This window comes from Homarus americanus, unplaced genomic scaffold (genome assembly GCF_018991925.1).
Source record: "Homarus americanus isolate GMGI-L3 unplaced genomic scaffold, GMGI_Hamer_2.0 scaffold4060, whole genome shotgun sequence".
Lineage (NCBI taxonomy): Eukaryota > Metazoa > Arthropoda > Malacostraca > Decapoda > Nephropidae > Homarus > Homarus americanus.
Window position 1 is genome coordinate 5,137,458 of NW_024746161.1, and position 15,142 is coordinate 5,152,599.

Below are 15,142 nucleotides of genomic sequence, written 5' to 3' on the forward strand. Positions count from 1 at the left end.
ATCTACTTTTTGCCCCAAGTGGCTCAAGTTCCCCTCTGGCCCAATGGGACTAATATGTATGTATGTATGTGTGTGTGTGTGTGTGTGTGTGTAGACACACACACACACATTATTTACAATACAGGTAAAGGAAATCACTGTCTCTAGAACAAATGGCTCCCTGTCCCAGCAGCAAAAATGCAGGCAACTTTAAAACTACCCACAGACATTCCTGGGTACATCCAGGGTGTCATCTAGGAATAATAGAGGACTGAGCAATAAAAATCTGCAAAATTTAGGGGCCCTTGTACTGTATTGAAAATTGCAACAATAATAAGGATGCTCATGTACAAGACTCATTGATTTTACTGCTCCATAGGCTTTCAATCATAAAACTTTTAAGAAATGATGAATTAACTTGTGGCTGGAAAAATAGCTACTTTAATTGCACCACATCATCAGAAATCTTAATTTCAATGGTTCTTTATAGCCTATATGTTTACTGTAGTGAACACCTACCTGCTAACACTGGATGGTGCTGCCAATGCATTTGATGAAAGCACATTGTTGCGAGTTGGAGTATAACGCCCAGAAGCAAAAGTTGGTCGTGTAAGGCCCTCTGTACTCCTTGACTTAAGTCGGCTACTTACTCGTTTGGCACTGTCTGGCTGTGACACTTTAGAGAGAAATGACTTCCGTCCTTGTTGTCCAACACTTCGTCTGCAAAAAACAGCACACAGTAGGTTACTTCTGCTATCTAAAAATCATATACAGTACTGCATGCACAAAAATAATTAACAACTACCATATTTTAATGAATATGAGGTGCACTTTTTTTGTCTGAAAAATGGCTGTCTCCTGTAAGCTAATGAATCCTCCAGTTGCATTTTCTATACCGAAACGTTTCCGTCCTGGGCGAGAACGTGGCTGGCTTGGGTCACCACGTGGTTACACTCACTCAGTACAGCGCTTAGTTGGTGTTTGGCTATTGTATCCTATACTGATCGAGCTGTGTACTGACGTTATTATCGTATTTAATTGACTTTATAATGACTGGAAAGCGTACAAGTGAGAGGGCTGGTGGTGCTCAGAAGAAAAGGAGACTTTTGAGATGAAAATGAAGATAATAATGCAATATGAGAATGGTAAAACTGTAGCAACAATCTCACGCGACCTAGGTTTCTCACACTCGACCATATCCACTATTCTGAAGGACAAGGAACGTATTCGTGATGTAGTGAAAGGAACAACACCCAAAAAGGGAACTATAATTTTTGAAGAAATGACAAGGTCCTATTCACGATATGGAAAAATTATTGGTGATATGGATAGAAGACCAAATACAGAAGCATGTACCCTTAAGCCTTCTAACCTTAAGGCTAAAGCAAGAAGCCTGTTCCAAAGCCTGAAGGAGCAAGCAGGAGATGAATGTGAGCAAACCTTTACAGCATGTCATGGGTGGTTTATTAGATTTAAAAAATGCTACAGTCTACACAATGTTAAGGTGAGTGGAGAGGCAGCTAGTGCTGATGTTGGTGCTGCCGAAGCTTCTAAGGAGGAGTTAGATGATGTGATTGTGGAAGGGAATTATTTGCCTGAGCAAATATTCAATGTGGATGAGACTGGAATATTGTGGAAGAGCATGCCTGTGCGGACATACATTCACAAAGAGGCGAAAACAATGCCAGGATTCAAGGCAGTCAAGGACAGAATTACACTTCTGTTGGGGGGGAATGTTGCTGGTTTCAAGCTAAAGCCCTTCATGATCTATCATTCAGAGAAACCCAGGGATTTTAAACATGTCAGCAAGCACACACTGCCAGTGTTTTATCGCAGTAACAAGAAAGCCTGGATGACCATTGTAATGTTTGAGGATTGGTTCATGAATTGTTTCATTCCTCGAGCCAAGGAGTATTGTCTGCAACAACGGACTCCATTCAAGATCTAGCTGATTTTGGATAATGCTCCGGGATACCCACCACACCTGGACGACATGCACCCTGATGTTAAGGTAGTGTACATTCCACCTAACACTACCTCTGTCATCCAGGAGCTATTGCTGCCTTTAAAGAGTATTATTTACGTACGACCTTCGCTCACGCTGTTGCTGCTACTAAAGGTGAGAAAACGCTAGGAGAGTTTTGGAAGGAGTACAACGTTTTGTCATGTATAAAGAACATAATTGCAGCATGGGATCAGGTGAAAAGATATGTGAACAGTTTTAGAGGATTTAATAAAAATGAAGTTATTTCGGATATTAATAACAGGATAGAGGAGTTAGGTAAACAGCTTCAGTTAGAAATTGATAATGAAGATAATGAAGAGCTAAGTAACGAAGATCTCATCAAACTGGAAGCACACAAAGATGCAGAGGAAGAAGCCAGTGTAAATGTAGAAGAAGGACCAGCACCCTCCAAAAAGTTTTCAGTGAAGCAAATGGCAGAGGCATTTGCTACAATTAATAAAGGGATACAAATGTTTGATGGCATGGATCAAAATTATGAGCGTTTTGCCAAAGTTGACAGAATGATCCAAGATGCACTTGCTTGCTACAGAGAAATATGTAATGAAAAGAAAAAGCAAACTGTGCAGTCTAAATTGGACATCTATTTTAAGAAGTCACCCAGTGCTGTCTCCTCACGCCCCACCAGTGCTGTCTCTTCACTCCCTCAAGATAATCCAATACCTTCAACCAACACGTTTCCACAGCACATAAACCTGTCTGAAGAAAGCGACATTGAAGACCCACCCAGCCCTGTCTCATCCTCTGCTTCATCCATTTAATATAGCCTCCATGTATCCTGTAAATAGAAAATTATGGGAGCCCCGTGTGCATTCAGCTGACTACATTAAAGTTAAGTGCTCAGTCACACTGTATCCATTCCTCATTTTTTATTACTTTTACTGTACTGTATTTCATTGAAGGTTTTTTTTTTTTTTTTTTTTAACTCTGTCAGACTTACAACTATTCCGACTTACGACCTGGATTTGGGTCCCTAACCCCGTCGTAAGTCAGGGAGCACCTGTACATTATTATTTTAATTTCCATCTCAAAATTAATTGACTCTCTTTTTCTTTTGAGCACCACCAGAACTCTCACTTTTATGCTTGCCAGTCACTTTAGAGGGAATTAGAAACGAAAATTTTGTCAATACACAGTGCGATCACTAACACCAACGATGGCCAAACATCAACTGAGCGGGCTACGACTGACAAAGCCAACCTCTTTATTCTCCTCTAATTCCACCTTAGATGATTTCTTCTCTATCCCTCCTACTCCTGCTCCCCCTACTTTACCTATGCACTTTCCTATAATCTCCACTCGCAGGGTTGCCGGTGTGTTATCCAGGTTGGATGGGAGTAAGGCTCATGGACCGAACGGAATACCCCCTTGCATTGTGATGGAATATGCTGAAGCTCTGGCCCCTGTGCGATATAGGACTTGCCCTTGATGATTGTGATGAAAAAATGTCCATGATGAGAGAAAAGTACTCTTAATTTTAGCGCCAACGAAGGTAAACAAACTCACACGAGTAAGACGACCCATAATGCATCAACGAAGTGGACAGTATTACCAGACATACCCTACTTGGTCCCACACCACCTAAAAGAACAATCCCTTCAAGAAGACTCTTCATCCGAGTGGGAAGATGTTTAATAATACAGGCTTTAATGCCCAAGGATGCAGCAAAGATCCTGGAATTAGCCAAGACCCTCAAGGCAAAGTTAATGGAGGCCAACCCACACCTAGCAGAGTGAGTCACATGCGCTGGAGATTGACCGCATCCTCTGGCCTTACAAAGACCTCGACACAAGCCATATCAATCAGCTACGCCAGTCTACCATCACACAGTTTTTTGGCCAGTCTACAGCTGCCCCTAGCCCATCTGCACCTCAGCCAGTCACCTCTGCAGCTCAGCCTCGCCCCCCTGCACCTCTGCCAAGCCCCCTGCAGTTCAGCCTGGCCCCTCTGCATCTGATGAGCTTGAGAGTTTTAACACAACCCCCAAGCCTTGGAAACCGTCACTCAAGCCGGCCTCTCCACGACCACTAGGTATGTTTATTCTTCTTATTTAAAGGCTTATTTCTGTTTTATCATTCACTTTATATAACAAAGGTACACATATTTAACTGAGGGTAACTTTGAAAGACCCGTTTTGGGTTCACGGTGTGTATCTGGAGAGGTCCCGGTCCCAGAACCCATCCCCCCCCACATTAGTTTATAGAAACCAAGTCCACAGCTCTCAAGTATACGCCACTCCGTTGGCACCAATTACCCGCTTACTTGGGGGCATATAAAATGGCCGTGCATCTTATATGCCGTAAAATACGGTACTGTACTGTACATTCTTTAATATTAAGACTACACTACTCTATATAAATGGAAAGTAATTTAACATTTACAGCAAATGATGGAGGGAAGAGGCAAAGGTCAGAGAGGGTAGATGTCTAAATGCGGGGAATACGATTAATGGGGGTTTCCAGGTTAGGGGGTCTTAATATACGTAACGTATTCTTTCTTTAGACATAATGGGAAATTACATGTTTTCCACAAATCAAATACAAAGCACTGGTAGAAAAAGACCACCACAATATCTAGCCTGCATCCTATATGTGAAGTTGTGATCTCCCACAAGCTAATGAATCCCCCAGTTGCTGTCTCCAGTAGGCTAAATTCTACCTAAACCAACTCCAGAATTAAAAATGTGTTATTGCTTACTTAAATACATTATTATTTTCAATTAATTAAAAAATTATTATCGCAAATATAAAAAGTCAATCTATAACTACTCTGCATTGTACTGATGCCGATAACCTGAGACTATTAACATCCATACGGCAGACACCCAACTCTTCAAAGGTAGCTAAGCAGTAACCATTTCTGAACTCTTACAAACATTACAATCTATTAATGTCATACCTGCTACATTTATTCTTCAATCTTCAAATACCTGATACAACTGAAGATTTACAGATAACCTTCTTTTTACATTTACATCTGTTAACGTCGCTGGCGGCATTGAAGCCAGGTTAGAATCGGCTCTGTAACCAGGCTACTGGGCCAAGCTGTTGTTCTTCAACTCGTATTTTTGGATAGATATACATAACGTTCTTCATTTATTTTTACTGATGTACCTACACACACCATCCGACATACATATTGTGAAAAAAGTAAAAGAAATAATTGTCCTAAGGAAAAACATAACATATGGAATACACATTTCTTTGCACACGATTTAACTGGCTTGGTGGGGGAGCGTTGCTAGGGAATCATCAGATGTGACATCACCATTGCTATGGTAAGCAGGCAGGGAGTACAGATGTACAGTACATATATGCAAATGGTGATTGCGTTAAACTTATCTATTGGTATTATATTTATTTATTCCTCACATTTACTGGTACTGTATACAGTATACTGTATTGTTTTAAGAAAACTATGGATACAGGAGGAAAATACACACAAAAGTTTTTTCCTAAATACTCCCTGCTGAAATGGGGGGTGCATCTTATAAGGCCGTGCGTCTAGTATGCCATAAAATACGCTATTCAAAACATTTTACTGACCACATTTTTAACATCACGAATTAATTTTACCCCCCAAACGATACAAGAGTCCACACATGCCTGTCATTTGGAGTATTGTCAGCATTTCGCGGTTTTAGGGCTCCTGGTCGCTGAACGCTTCCACTTCCTAAATTAGATCTCCTCATGATACTGGCCTGAAATGAAAAGTAAAATCAATTATAGAAAAAATTACAGCTTGTTCTTTCTGTCAGCAGCAAATGATCACATCAAATAAATAGTTAGTTTCCAACAATAACCACTCTAATTTGTTGAAATATAGATACAGTATTCCCTAATTTATGAAACTTGAGTTTACTTTTTTTACATTGATTTACAAACGAAAACTCAAAGGAAAAAAGTTAAAATTTGTAATTTCTTCTTAAGTAATCATGAAAATACTTTGTTAAAATATGATGATTTTATTTTCAAAGCAGAATGCGACATCTAGCTTTATACCTACAGTAGGTATGTAAATACCTAGCATTAACTCGCCAGGCCAACATACAGGCAATTAAAATATGTACGTAATAATTACTTAAACACGTAATACAGTGGTCCCTCGGTTAACGAGCACAATTCGTTCTAGAAGGTTGCTCGTTAACCGAAAAATTTGTTAACCGAAACCATTGTTTCAATGTGTTTTTGGGTAATTGGTTCCAGCTAACCAAAAATTGCCTTAAGTCAACAAAAAGGTAGTAAAGTACACTTACTTTCAGGTGTGTATGTAGAAGGCTCCTGGATGATGATGATGGGAAATAGAATGGGGGTGGAGGAGAAGGGAGAAGAGAAGGTACTGGGGTGGAAGAGAAGTCACCCCATGGCGCCATTTCACCCATAAAATTTTAGTTCACTTGGTGTAATTAAAGATTATTTTCTTTACATCAACACTGCACTGCATTATATATTGTCAATATGTAAAATAAATTTCAAAATGACCAATAATGTGCTTGGAAACACAGAAAAAAGCATGTATGTTGAAGAGAGTCTGAAGGAAGATGTTACCTCCACTGAAAAGGCACAGAGACTGACGCCTGTATGGGGTGTTGACAGGGTATTTGGTGTGCAAAAAACAAGCTTCCTATACTTCAAATATGTTCAATAATTGTTAAAATGACTAAAAAAAATTGAATATACAGGTGGTCCCCGACTTACGACTGACTCAACTTAAGTCAATACGCACTTACGACCTGCTCTGGCCTGACGACCTTCGGGACATACGACCTCCGCAGTCGTGACCAAATTTTTTTCAAATGACGAGCGCATTTTCTATACCGAAACGTTTCCGTCCTGAGCGAAAGTGTGGCGTGGCTTGGGTCACCACGTGGTTACACTCACTCAGTACAGCGCTTAGTGTTTGGCTATCGTATCCTAAACTGATCGCGTTGTGTACGTACATTAGTATCGTATTTAATTGACTTTAAAATGACTGGAAATCGTACAAGAGAGAGTGCTGGTGGTGCGCCTAAGGTTCAATTTTTTAAATAGTCTTTCAGCGCCTGTGTTAGACGTTGGTAATGCCAAGACGCCCAACGCAAATTTTCCAATTACATAATTTTTACGGTTCCTCTCATCATCTTTCATTTTCATTACTTTCTTATAAAAATTAAAAATATCCATTTTTTTGTTTCGTCATCTATTGTCTCCCAGCATAGCCTCTGCCACTGATCCTTTAACTCCTGAAGGGTTTCATTAAATATCCTTGGTACCAATTCAACCAAGTCTGACAATGACATTCTTGAAATAATTGTATCTAGAGCTTTCTGGGGATTAAAAAATGAGAATATTTTTAAAAGAGGGATCATTGATGTTAAACCTCCTTTTAATTTCTGTGCACATTACCATCAAGAAGGTTTTGTATCTCATATTGACATATTGTGCAAAATTCAGTCTATTTTTATATACAGTGATCCCTCGGTTAACGAGAGCCTCGGTTAACGAATTACCTTCCATAAGATTCTTCCCTTCGGTTAACGAAAAAATTTCGGTTAACGAATTTTTCCCAACATGTTTTCGCCTGCATCTGCCTGCTCACCAGCTGTAGTATTAGTCCGCCAATACAGTAAGAAGGTTGTACTATTCAATAATTTTAAAAGTTTTATACAGTATTAAATTTTTTTGTCATTTTAACAATTATTGAACATAATTGAAGTACAGGAAACTAGTTTTTTGCGCGCCAAACAGCCACTCAACACACCAAACTTGGCATCAGTTTGTTTACCGGTTCAGAGGAATAAACATCTTGCTTGAGACTCAACATAAATGCTTTTTTTTCTGTGTTTCCAGTCAAATTATTGGTCATTTTGAAATATATTCTACATATTGATAATATATACTGCAGTGCAGTGTTGATTTAAAGAAAATAATCTTGGATTACACCAAGTGAACTAAAATTTTATGGGTAAAATGGCGGCATGGGGTGCCTTCTCTTCTCCCGTCTCCTCCACCCCCATTCTAATTCCCATCATCATCATCATCATCATCAACCAGGAACCTTCTACATGCACACCTCAAAGTAAGTGTACTTTACTGCATTTATTTTTAGTTTGTATGTAATTTTCGGTGAGCTAGAACCAATTACCCAAAAACCCATTGAAACAATGGTTTCGGTTAACGAGCAACCTTCTGGAACGAATTGTGCTCGTTAACTGAGGGACCACTGTAGTTGGGCAATTTCTTCCTTTATTATTATATGGCATTTAGCCACCCCCCCAAAAAAAAAACCTTGAAATTTACGATTGACGGAAAGTGACACGTTACTAATCCGATGGCGTCGTATCCGTTTTCTTTCATCCAACTAACAGAAGCAATTTCCGACAAACGGCAGCCCTGGAGGAGGGGGGAGGTGTAATCAAGGGTGGGTACTCCGTCCCCCTCTCCCACAAGATTCCTTAAACACTTCTTAATGCAATTTCACCACAATTCTCATATAATGGGCTCCTGAACCCACACCAGAAGGCCTGGCCTCACCCGAGTCTTGCTCTAATATCAGGTAGACATTGCACAGCACTTCTCACACCCATGGAACACGAATAACGTCAATGTTAGGCCGAAAAGTTATCAAAAATAGCAGTAGAATGTAGTACACTGAACCTCCTTATGCTATAATACGTGCCAAAACTAAGAAGGAGGCATCATCTGGGCATGCGGATTGGCCGAGGAGCTGTGAAGTAGCAAGGGGAAATCCATTGTGATTGGCTGCCTCAAGAGGTATGTGCGCTGTGAACAGGATGTTGCCACCTTCTTTGACTGAGCGCACAGGGCCAAATACGTAGCTCCCAGCCCGAGGTGAAATCACACCTTATTTTTGAAGGACTTTCAACCATATTTCTATTCTAGCTAGAGGATTACATCCAACACCAACATGTAGAGGAAGGGTGAAAATAGTGATATCCATCAAAAAACGCATTTTGGCCTGGGTGTCGCTTCACCCCCTTCTAATGCGAAGCGCCTCATATAACTAATGGTAAACACAAAATTGCTGATTTGGGGCTGAAACCGCAATAATAACCCTATTAGAACCTTACCTTACCTTACCTAACCTGTGCATTGTCATTACTATTTTCCTACTATGGATCATCCAAACAACAGATACATGTTTGGTAGTTGCCACCACCTAATTGACTTTTGAAAATGGGTTTTTATTGTGTAAATCATCATGTTAAATACAAATACAGTATGACCTTTACTGCCATCGGAAATGAGCAATAGTTGATATATGGGGGGGAAAAAAGTGCAAGGTCAAGCAATGTAAAAACCTCAAAAAAACTAAAACCTAACCTAACCCTTAGTGTGTAAGAAACTTACCTTAAGAAAGGGATACAGGAGGATAGAGTGACGCGACTTGAATGAGGAAGTGATGTCTTTGTCAGTGTTCGTTTCTTACCACAGTACCATGCATGGTGATCTACATGGTACTGACACTGAATTACATCTTGGACACCTTACAGATGAAACAAAATCACCGTGAGCCCTAAAAATGACAACGACTGCTGCTTCATTGTCCAAAATAAGCTGTTTAATGCAGCAGCCAGCCAAAGTACATCCATTTCGCACAGTCGGCATCTTCCAACTGGCCGCGAATGCTGATTAGCGCATGAGTATTATGTCACATCAGCACTCACGCTGATTAGCGCGCACGACTATGTCATCCTTGACCACCGAAGGGTCAAGACGTACCTGGCGCTCCTCTCGGAGCAGCCAGGTCAACTGTTAAGTTGGCCCATACCAACTCCCTCCCCTGAACCCTCCTCCCCACCGGAATATCAACAAGTTCACGCCAGAAGTTACTATTTCATTTAGGAAAGGAATGGAACCAGTGTTAAACAGAGGTGAACAGTGGTGAACAGTGCTTAAGTCAGTGAGAACAACTCAACAGTAACAGTGGTACCCAAGTTGACCTTCACACAGTGAGGTCCCAGGTACCCAGTGATAACGGCCCGACCCAACAACCAGCGATGTGTTAATCCGTCTACGATAGGAAGGCCTGGGATCACACCTCACTCATAGAACACCATCTGTGAGGGAACTACTACACCACGTGAGGCCCCTCATAACACCATCTGTGAGGAAATCACTACACCACGTGAGGCCCCTCATAACACCATCTGTGAGGGAATTACTACACCACGTGAGGCCCCTCATAACACCATCTGTGAGGGAATTACTACACCACGTGAGGCCCCTCATAACACCATCTGTGAGGGAATTACTACACCATGTGAGGCCCCTCATAACACCATCTGTGAGGGAATTACTACACCACGTCAGGCCCCTCATAACACCATCTGTGAGGGAATTACTACACCACGTGAGGCCCCTCATAACACCATCTGTGGGAACCATTACACCACGTGAGGTCCCTCCTAACACCATCTGGGAGGGAGTTACTACACTACGTGTTTGCTGTTCAACACCTACATTAATCTGTATGTTCACTGTATGTTCCTTCACCTTTCTCTAATGAAGGCTTTTGTTAAACCACCAATGTATGTAATAAGTCATTTATGTCCAATGTATATTTTCAGCCTTCGGGCTGCAGAACTTTTTCAATAAACCGTTAATTATTATTATTATTATTATTATTATTATCAGCTCACGCTGATTGGCCAAATATTATAAAATAAGTTAAAATACCTGTAACTAGATTTCAGACGGAAAAGTTATAGAATAAATTAGTTTTAATTTTTTCTTTATCTCCCCATATATGCCTCAATATTCAGTTAGGAGGTGGTAACTGCTCAATATTAACCAAACAATATCTCAAGAAAAAATGAACGCAGTGGATATCTTACCATTTTGCTCGCCGGTAATGGACAATTCGCCAATCAGAGCACACTCACATTAGTAGGAACTTTGCCGGTCATGGCAAAATATCCACTGCATTTAAATAAACCTTTTAACACATTTGCCATAACTACGAGTGTCCACTATATAACAGTGAGATTGCATCTCAGGGGGCACTACTCAGTTGAGTGTCCTTACTTGGAGCTGGCGGACGCTCGCCCCACAAGGGGTCACAGCTCAAGATTGAAGAAGCCGCAAGTCCGGAAAACCGTGAGGGCAAACTTTTTCGGAGTGAGGGTTGTAAACTCTTGGAACAATCTACCAGAAAGTGTTGTGACGGCACCGAGTGTGAGCTCTTTCAAGAGAAGACTTGACCAACACTGGAGCGGGTTCAGGTACATTCAGGAGTGCATGCCCAGTATTTGCCAACAGTCGTGACAGAGACGCGTGACCGATCGCCCGGGCGGCTAGCGAGCCGACCTTTTGGTGAAGAATATAAAGGAAAAGAGTCGTGACCGATCGCCCAAGCGGCTAACAAGCCGATCAGTGGCGAAGAGGATAAAAGTAAAAAAGTAAAAGTAAATTAATTTTCTGTGAAAAATCTGCGGCGGTGAAGTCGTAAATAATTACCAAGAAATGTGTCTTAAAATTGTCTAAATTACTGATTCCAAAACATTTCCTAACTTGTACAAATTTTAAGAATCGCTTATGAGTTCATGGATCCCTCTTCATCTGAACACGGAACACTCCAACACATACGAAAAAAAACAAAAACACCACCATCACCTACTAAACACCGAAAATATGAGTAAGGTAAACTCTTCATAGTTTTAGGATTTTTACAAGTTAGGAAATGTGAGGTAAGGTTTTAAAAAGTTTGTTTAGTGTTATTTTTAGTTTTTTACCCCAAATTTTCCCTCTACTTCAAAGCCCTGCCCACTTTAAAAGACTAATACAGTATTGTTGGTAATTTTATCAGTTAAAATACTTGAAATATATAAATTTGACAAAGATATCATAGAAGAAAAAAGTTTTAAAATTGTCTAAATAAAAGCAAAAAAGTTGTTGGGCAATTAAAAGCGATATTACCGTTTTTTTTTCTATAGTATACAGTAGTTCTAATTATGTGGCTGGTTAACCTTGACCATTGTTCTTAAATATGGTATTATTTCACTTGCTGCGACTACATGAATCTCAGGGAAATTTATAGTTACAATAGGTAATTTTGACAATTCTAAGACCACTTTTCTTCAATGACATTTCTGCCGCAAATTACGTTTAAGAGAGAGACTTTTAAAAATTTTTATTACCGGTATGTATTTTCGTACGTGGTGGAACAAACCCAGAACATCGCACGACTGTGGAGCTCCCCAGTTAGGTTAGGTCAGGGTTTTGGGTCAATACTTGTATTTAGAAAATAACACCAGGCAACTGAATATTGAAAATAGGTTTTTATAGTGTAAATCAATTATGTTAAATACAAATATGAACTTCATTGCTATCGTAAATGAGCAGTAGTTGAGATATTGGAAAAAAAAAGGTGGAAAGTCAATGTACGAGCCTAAAAAACTTAACCTAACCCCTAGTGCATAAGAAACTTTTAAGTAAGACATACAGGAAGATAGTGATGTGGCTTGAATGAGGAAGTGGCCGTCAGTGTCAGTCTATTATCACAGTACCATGAATGGTGATCTACACGGTAATGACACTGAATTACATCTCTGTCACTTAAAAGATGAAACAAAAACACCGTGAGCCCTAAAAATGACAACGGCTGCTGCTTCAGTGTCCAAAATGTGCTGAATAATAAGGCAGCCAGCCAATGTACATCCTTCTCACACAGACGCCATCTTCCAACTGTCCGCGAACTCTGATTAGCGCAAGAGTATTACGTCACATCAATGTAATTGACCATTTTAAACATTTTTGGTTCCATATAATATGCTCGCAAATGTTTAATAACGGCAATAGAATAGCCATTAATATAACCTTTTCCAATACTGTACGTCAAATCTCCCGCGTCAGTCAAGAATATCACTTGGGTTTCTAGGTCACGCTCGCGGGCTCCTCCCGCCGTTCAATTCGAATATGGCGAACCTCTGTGCTGACTGAACCTCCAGGGGCAGCTGCTCTGGCAACATCTCCTTAACCCTAAGGTAACACAACAGGTTAGGTAGATTAGATTTGTTAAGTTGAGTTAGTTTTGGTGCTTTTTGGTTGTTGACCAATGTGTTTTCCGATGTTTTTGTTGTGATTAGAAGGAATTTGACCATGATTTTGCTGCCAATTAGCTGTGTGTGCTTCCCCCACCCAAAAACCCCGATTTCCATCAGGTCCACCAAATGGGAGGGGGGACTCAAAAACGGCTAATTTGCGACAAAAATCATGGTCAAATTCATTCAAATCACAACACAAGGGTCCGACTAATTACCCAAATGTAGCCGCAATGAAGTCAAATAATGGTCCTACATGAATAAATCGGACTGCCAATCACTTCTCGACTGGTATTTGGTGTCACGAAGTCACAAAAAATTGGTAAACTTAATTAAATCTGAGTTAATAGATCGAGTGCATGAACCTAACCTAACACAACACAACTCAGATTAAATTAAGTTTACCAATTTTTTGTGACTTTATGACACCAAATAATAATCGAGAAGTGATTCACAGCCCGATTTACGCTTGTAGGACCATCATTTGACTTCATTGCGGCTACATTTGGCTACATTTGGGTAATTACTCGCTCCCTCGGTACATGCACGTGATCTATTAACTCAGATTAAAGTAAGTTTTCCAATTTTTTGTGACTTTGTGACACCAAATACTAGTCGAGAAGTGATTCGCAGTCCGACTTATTCATGTAGGACCATTAATTGACTTCATTGCGGCTACATTTGGGTACATTTGGGTAATTAGTCGGACCGCAACACAAAACACTGGTAAAACACATTGCTCAACAAAAAATCCGTGGGTGTCCTGCAAAAATGTACCATTTTTTCTATCTCCCCACATATGACTTAATATTCAGTTGCCTTGTGTCATTTTCCAAATATTGACCAGGTTTTGTTTTTCCGATGAATTTCGATGTTTTGAACACCTTTTGCCTTGATTTTTATATAAAAAATCTCGAAATTCTGAGATGGGAGGGGGCTAATCTCAGTCAAATTCGTTCATAACATATCAAACACCATAGGAAAAACATAGTTTCAACTACAATTTCGTATTGTGGCAACAAGATAAATTTTACCTTAAATATTACCAATAAAACAATGATTGTTTATTGTTACTAAATCTGTAGCACTATACCGATACAGCCTTTGTGGCAAGTGTTTTGATGTGGGACGCCACTATGGGTAATGATAGTAAGAAGCTTTGTGCAAGGTTTAGATAGTGACTGACTTAGGTTGGGTATGGTCACCTGTTTACTAAACTAATAGTGACAATCAGGTAATAATAATGCCAGAGGTAGTATAATAATAGTAACACAATAGTGCCAGAGGTAGTATAATAATAGTAACACAATAGTGCCAGAGGTAGTATAATAATAGTAACACAATAGTGCCAGAGGTAGTATAATAATAGTAACACAATAGTGCCAGAGGTAGTATAATAATAGTAACACAATAGTGCCAGAGGTAGTATAATAATAGTAACAGTAAAACAACAACAGCATTCAGCAGGTGGACGGTCCATGCACTATTACCTTATTAACATATATGATAGTAGTATTTCTTACTTCTCTATGGCCTCACTATGAAGATGTATTGCCTATATCCCACAGATTTTGTTAAACATACAGTACAGTAGCAGGAGGTGTGTCGTCCGCTCAGTCGTCACGTCATTTATCCACAAACAAAATTTGAATTGACATTCTCTGCTGCTGAAAAAAATAATGAAACTACTAGTGAAGGCAAACTTTATAGTTATATTAATATTAATAAATATTTATAATTATTTTATGAAATTCAATAAAAACGTAATAAGCTAATAGGTGGTGAAAGTATATTTTAATATAATTTTTAAGCATAGTTGAATTTTTTATTTTCTTTGGTATTATTTTAGGGGTAACTTTGTATACTCTCCAACATGCCAGTTTTGTTAAAATAGCTAACTTTGTATATTGCCGACTAACATGCTAAGACGAATTATAAAAAATATGGGTCAAAACTTGTTTAAATAATATTATCTAAGCCAATAATATCTTGCTTGCAGTGCCGGATAAAGACTTGGCCGCCTGGGGCAATCGACAGACAAACCACCACCCCCTCCCCTCAAACCCCCCCAAAAAGAAATGTTGGCTGGCTGGTACTCA

At 39.7% G+C, this 15,142-nt stretch overlaps 1 protein-coding gene across 3 annotated transcripts in view; it reads right to left on the reverse strand.

Annotated features, from left to right (window-relative positions):
- Nucleotides 1–14,694, reverse strand: part of LOC121879040 (kinetochore protein NDC80 homolog) — a 103,321-nt gene extending 88,627 nt beyond the window's left edge. For 2 of the 3 annotated variants that reach the window (XM_042385524.1, XM_042385522.1), the window contains exons 1-3: nt 14,567–14,694; nt 5,608–5,702; nt 499–699 (exon numbers count right to left, since the gene is read on the reverse strand). In XM_042385524.1, the coding sequence (XP_042241458.1) occupies nt 499–699; nt 5,608–5,693 (287 nt within the window). In that variant the 5' untranslated portion in view covers nt 5,694–5,702; nt 14,567–14,694. Of the gene's footprint in view, nt 1–498; nt 700–5,607; nt 5,703–14,533 lie in introns of all 3 variants that reach the window. The other variant, XM_042385523.1, reaches the window with a different exon arrangement.
- Nucleotides 14,695–15,142: the final 448 nt, after the last annotated feature.